Source organism: Primulina eburnea, chromosome 4, assembly GCF_022965805.1.
Source record: "Primulina eburnea isolate SZY01 chromosome 4, ASM2296580v1, whole genome shotgun sequence".
NCBI lineage: Eukaryota > Viridiplantae > Streptophyta > Magnoliopsida > Lamiales > Gesneriaceae > Primulina > Primulina eburnea.
In genome coordinates, this window is record NC_133104.1 from 7598683 (window position 1) to 7605068 (window position 6386).

Genomic DNA, 6386 nt, shown 5'->3' on the forward strand with positions numbered 1-6386 from the left:
CCTTCGAAGCGGCCCATTTGTCTCTCACATAGGTGATTCTATATTATTCTCATCAAAATCATTAAAAGTCGTATGCTTATCCTCAACATTCACTGTTTCATAATAGGAATGGGCTAGGGATAACCATACAATGATATACCAAATCAATGTGATTAGTTTGTCCCATTGAACCTAGTTCTTCGGATTTCCAGTCAGCGTAGGTTGGGTTTTCCTTCACACCAATTTATTCTATAGGATTGAGCCTCATTCCCCTTGACATTTTCGCAACTAACTCTCTGTTTAATCCTTTGGTTAGCGGATCCGTTATATTACCCTTTGACTTTACATAGTCAACAGAGATAACTCCAGTTGAGAGTAGTTGTCTAATGGTATTGTGTCTACGACGTATATGCCTAGAATTACCATTATACATTATATTTTGTGCCCTTCCAATCGCAGATTGGCTATCACAATGTATGCATATAGCCGGCACTGGTTTTTCCCATCATGGAACATCTTCTAAGAAGTGATGCAGCCATTCAGCCTCCTCATCACACTTTTCAAGAGCTATAAACTCAGATTCCATCGTGGATCTGGCTATTATAGTTTGTTTAGAATATTTCCACGCAATTTCTGCACCTTCTAAAGTGAATACAAATCCACTTGTCGATTTTGACTCTTCATATCAGATATCCAATTTGCATCACTGTATCATTTAATATCAGCAGGATATCTAGTATAGTGCAGCCCATGATCACGGGTGTGCCTTAAGTATCTTAGCAATCTGATAATATCTTTCCAATGTTCAACTCCTAGATTACTCGTGGATCTACTCAATTTGCTTACTGCATAAGCTATGTATGGTCTTGTACAACTCATTAAGTACATCAGACTTCCAATAACTCGAGAGTATTTTAATTGAGATATACTATCACCTCGATTCTTTGATAGATGCTGAATGGTATCTATCGAGGTTTTAGCCAATGCAGAGTCATCTTTATTGAATTTCTCAAATATTTTGTCCACATAATGTGACTGACTTAGAACTAAGCCTTCGATGTTCTATGAATCTTAATTCCAAGAATCACATCGGCTAAGCCCAAATCTTTCATGTCAAATCTTGAATTTAATAACTTCTTTGTGGATTTAATCATCTTATCGTAAAGACATAAAATGACATATCTATTTTCAGTATTCATTTTTTTATACTCATTATGTGATTTTTTGACGACATGGCTACTGATTCGAATGACTCGAATGTGCCAAAAGTTAGTCCCTAATTATGAAAGTCGTTGTTGTCGATGTGCCAGCCATGTTGATACACCGAAGAAATTCGATGGCTCAAATTTCAAAAGAAAGAAACTAAAGATGTTAATCTATCTTACCGTATTTATTCTAGCAAGGTTTCTCACCGAGGATGCTCCCAAACCAGCTGTGGTTGATGGAGATGTGTAGAGAGCTAGTGCTATTGATGCATGTCACCATTCATATTTCTTGTGTAGAAAATGAATGGTGTGCAAACACGTGGTGGAAATAAATAATTCATTATTTTTGTTGACGATAGCACAAGTTTTGTTATGTGTATCTTCTTAAAAGTAAAGACGGAGCAATTGAAAAATTTGTCCACTACAAAAGTGAAGTTGAAAACCAACTTAGCAAGAAAATTAAGGTGCTAAAAAGTGATCGTGTAGGTGAATATGAATCATCATTTACCGAGTTTTGTGCTCAACATGGTATCAAACACGAAAGAACTGTAACTTATTCTCCTCAGCAAAATGACATTGCAAAGAGAAAGAAGCGCATTTTGAAAGAAATGATGAATGCATTGTTATTAAGTTCTGGTTTACCACAGAACATGTGGGGGGAAGCTGTTCTAACAAAAAATTACCTTTTAAATAAGGTGCTTCGAAAGAAGCAAGATAAAAGTTCATATGAGTTATGGAAAGGTAGAAACATTTAGATAAATAGAGCTTCGACCTCTTTAAAAACCAAACTCCTTAGATAGTCAAAGTTCTCATGAAGACCAATGGGCTTTAAGACCTACCATCAACATCTAGTATGCGAAAAGCTCTATCACATCATGTTTTCATATGTATTTCATAATTATTATGACTTAATTATCTATATTATGGATTTTTATAAGACAAAATTTTAGCTTAATTTCTTCATGAAAAACATGGACCCAAATATAATTTAATATGAACAAGTTCTTCATTTGCATAAAAAAATTTAACATGATCTTTAATTGTATGCAATATAAGAAAATAAATCACAATTTTTGATATATATTATCCAAATAATTTAAACATGTAAAATATCCATGATTTTGGAAAAATAATATCTCCAACGATAAAAAATTTAAATAATTGAAATTTTAAAATATTATACATGCCAAACAATCCCTAAAATTTCGAAATTAAATACCTTTAGCCCTAAATCCGATTTGCAACGCTGCGACCTTCTTCGATGAAATCACTGGCCGTCGACCATATCTCGTAATGGCTAACCAATTTTTGACCATTCCATGCACCCGAGAAATTCCTGCAAGTGGCTAGAAAATTGAAAAATCATCCCAAAATCGCGCAGAACCAACGATCTGATTATTCCGAATTCCGACAAGATTACGTGATTCAGGTCATTTGTTAGTGTCATCGTGATGGGAACATCTTGACGATGCTTTCCCTTACATAGCTGCTCCATGAATGGTCGGAGATTGCTTTTTTGTCTCGTTTAAAATTAGATTTGGATGATCCAGTAATTGAGACTATCGAGACAATTAAAATGGGTTTACTTGTTCTTGTTTTGTTCTATATATAGACACTAGACACTATACCGATATATTATAAGTGTATTGTAATTCCTTTTCCTAATAAAGAAGAGGAAACCTCACTTATTTTTAATGCCCAAACCATGATATGAAAAAAAGTCAATAAAGCATTCTGGGCCAATTTGGAAAGAAAATTGCTGCATAATCTGAAGATGTGGTTCTCCGGCCTCCTCCTTATCTTAATACTTTGGCCAGTGGTGCATTTTTGGTCGCCTTGACGTATGCTATCAGCCGAAGCTGGATTTTTTGTGGGGGACGATTTTGTTAATTTGAAAACTAGGGTTTTTTTCTCTTTTTGGTTTAATTTTGAAAATTGTACAAAAAAAAAGGATTTTTCAAAAAAAAAAAATTGCTTATTTGTATCAAGGAAAAAGTGAACTTGCTCTGACACTAAATGTAAGAAATTTATTCATGTTTTAAACTTAATAACATGTTACTCAAACGCAAAAAAATAAAACAAATATTATATTCATACATTAAATATGAAGAATGCCTTGAATACCTCCTTTGAATTTCTTCAAGTTCTTTGAGAGTGTTCTAAGTACTCCAATCTCACAATTGATGGTGTTGTGTAACTTCGGTGTGTATGCTTAGGGACCTGAAACGCCACTATTTATATATATTCTCTAGCCATCATAAAGAAAGTCGAGATTTGGCGAATCTTGATGAAGTTCATTCGGAACATGGTAAATAAATCTCAAGATATTTACCATATTAATGCAAAATATTTTTTATTTTCATTCATTTGAATATGAGACGTCTGTCATATTTATCTTAATAAAATATTTTAATCATAATTAAATAATTTTATGGAGTTAAATAAAATAATCTTACACTTCGATCATGCTTCCAATATGGCTAGTTATTGCTTCTCAATAATGAACCTTTTAATAGTCATATGAACTTGCGACTCAAAGATGAAATGACCTTGACTCTTAAATCCAGAGGCGATATATAGGAGGGCTATACTGGGCTGTAGCCCAGCCTTTTTTTTAATATTTAAGTTAAAATTTCAGCCCACCCATCAATGGCCCAGCCCAGCAACAGATTCTCCTAATTTTCACGCCGTCTTCACAAAATTTGGGATTCTTTTTTGTTGGCCAGTCACCGTAGTTTCTCATTTTCTTGTTCTTCCTAAATCCTAAGATTCGGTCCATCTTCCTAAGATACAGGTTAGCATATCATATTTTTCTTAATGCCTTCTTGCATTCTGTATTTTGTTTTTTAATGTAATTCATAAATTACTTTTCCAAAAATTTAATAATTTTCTTTTTTATTTTAATTTTTTAAAAACCCCTCAACTTAGTCATTCCATGAAATGTTATTCGAATTATAAAGATAGTCTCTGCGACTGTTTTGGTCGGATAAGCTTGAAGAAGGTATCAAAAAATTGGAACGAGCAGCTTTATTAACGAGAAAGAAAAGAGAAGAATATGTGATAAAAATGAATAGGAAACATGACTTTCACAATAATGGGAGGGAAATTAATTATGTTAGAATTTAAAGTTAATCTTTTAAAGAAAGTACAAAATTTAATATAAATTCAACATCTGAACAACATATATGGGTGCATGTATAGTTTAATAATAATTTTCGATAATTTTTGTTCAGTTGTTGAGTTATTGATTGACCATTACTTGTTTATTTGTTTGATAATTATTATATTACTTGTTCAGGATTATAACTTGAACTATTTCAAAATGGAACATCAATCTGCTGCAAAGAAAAGAAAAACATTGATATCCTCTTTTTTTAAGAAGAGAGATCGTCAAGCTAGTGAAGATACTTCAATTCCTTCAATCTTTACTATGCAACATCAATCCAGTGAAAGTCTTTCATCTCCTAATACCCAAATTCCTTCATGTTCCTATCCTAGAGATGGTCATCAGTCATCATCTACTTGTATTGAATGAGATTCGGGAAAAAGAAACAGATATGTGAATATCATGTTAATGTACCAAATGAGATAATACGTTCATATCTAAATATGGGACCTTATCAACCAGATATGTTGGAGTTTCCAGGTACAAAATTTAGAAGCCAGAATCATCGTTTTCAGATTCAGAAATTTTATTGGTTGGAGTATTCTCCTTCAAGAAATAAGACATATTGTTTCTATTGTTTTCTTTTCCTGAATGATGTTAATTCATCTAATATCTCGGCGTTGGTCAATGAAGGATTTGACAATTGGAAAAGGGTAAACCAAGGAAAAACATGTGCTTTTCTTGCCCATATTGGTTCTGGAACTTCTTCGCCTCATACTATGTGTGAGAGAAGGGCTGAAAATTTGATGAGGCCCTCGCAACATAATGATAAATTGATGCATGCACAATCTAAAGAGGAAAAACAGAAAAATCGTTTGTGTTTGAGCGCCTCAATTGTAGCTGTTTGTTGGCTAGCACTTCAAGGTTGTGCGTTTAGAGGCAACGATGAATCTCTATCTTCATCTAATCGTGGAAATTTTCTTGAATTGGTGAAAGTTTTTGAAAAAAATGAATACATAAATTGATGAAGTTGTGCTTGAGAATGCTCCAAAAAATGCCCAATATATCGCTCCAAAATTTCAGAAAGAGATTTACATATTATGGCCAATAGAGTACGGCAGATAGTTCGTGAAGAAGTTGGAGATAAATACTTCTATATTCTTGTTATGAAGCCCGAGATATATCTAAACGAGCGAAGATGACCATTATATTGAGGTTTGTGAACAATCATGGGATTTTGACAGAAAGATTTTTTGCGATCAAAAGTGCTAGTGAAACTATCTCAATGAATTTGAAAAATGAGATATCAAATATTCTTGTTCATTATGATCTCCATATTAAGAAAGTCAGAGGCCAAGGATATGATTGTGCTAGCAATATGCGTGGAGCGTGGTGGAATGGACTTCAAGCATTATTTCTCAAAGATTGTCCCTATGCATACTATGTCCACTGTTTTGCACATCGTTTACAACCGACATTGGTTTCTGCAGCTAACGATGTTAGTGTTATTGTAGAACCAAAAAATCAGTACACGTATAATCCATGCAATTATTTAATTGTTAATTCATTTATTTAATTTAAAATGAGTATTAGTTATTCATGTAGTGCCCAAATCCAGTACGCATATAACTCATGCATTTATTTAACTATTAAAGTATCTATTTAATTTTAGAACGAGTCTTAGTAGTGCATGATCTATTTAAAATGCACTATTTTAAATAATTCATGTTTATTGTGATGTACGTTAAAATGTTTTTCGAGTTTCATGTTTCAGGCGATTATTCGAGGCGAGATCGAGGAAAAGATCGGTGACGATGTTGGCAATTTAGAATGTGGTATTTTATTTTTAAGATTTAGGGTGGGGCATTTTAAATAAATTATAGAGTTTTAGTATTTTAACGGCTTATTTATGTATGGAGGGATTTAAGAGTTTAAAACTTTTAAAATTGGTGTGTAATTATTTTAATTGTAGAGTTTGATTAAATTAATGTGTGTTAACTTTTTTTATTAGTATTTTAAATAGTTAATTTAGCTAGAGTTCCTCCTAATTAAAAAACACACACACGTTTTCTACACTCACACACACTTACATATTT

General features: G+C 32.8%; 1 protein-coding gene across 1 annotated transcript; it reads left to right on the forward strand.

Annotated features, from left to right (window-relative positions):
• The first annotated feature begins 4793 nt into the window (after positions 1-4793).
• On the forward strand, positions 4794-5315 carry LOC140830050 (uncharacterized). Its single transcript, XM_073193329.1, has one exon. It carries the CDS (start codon positions 4794-4796, stop codon positions 5313-5315), a length of 522 nt encoding a protein of 173 aa, XP_073049430.1.
• The last annotated feature ends 1071 nt before the right edge of the window (positions 5316-6386 follow it).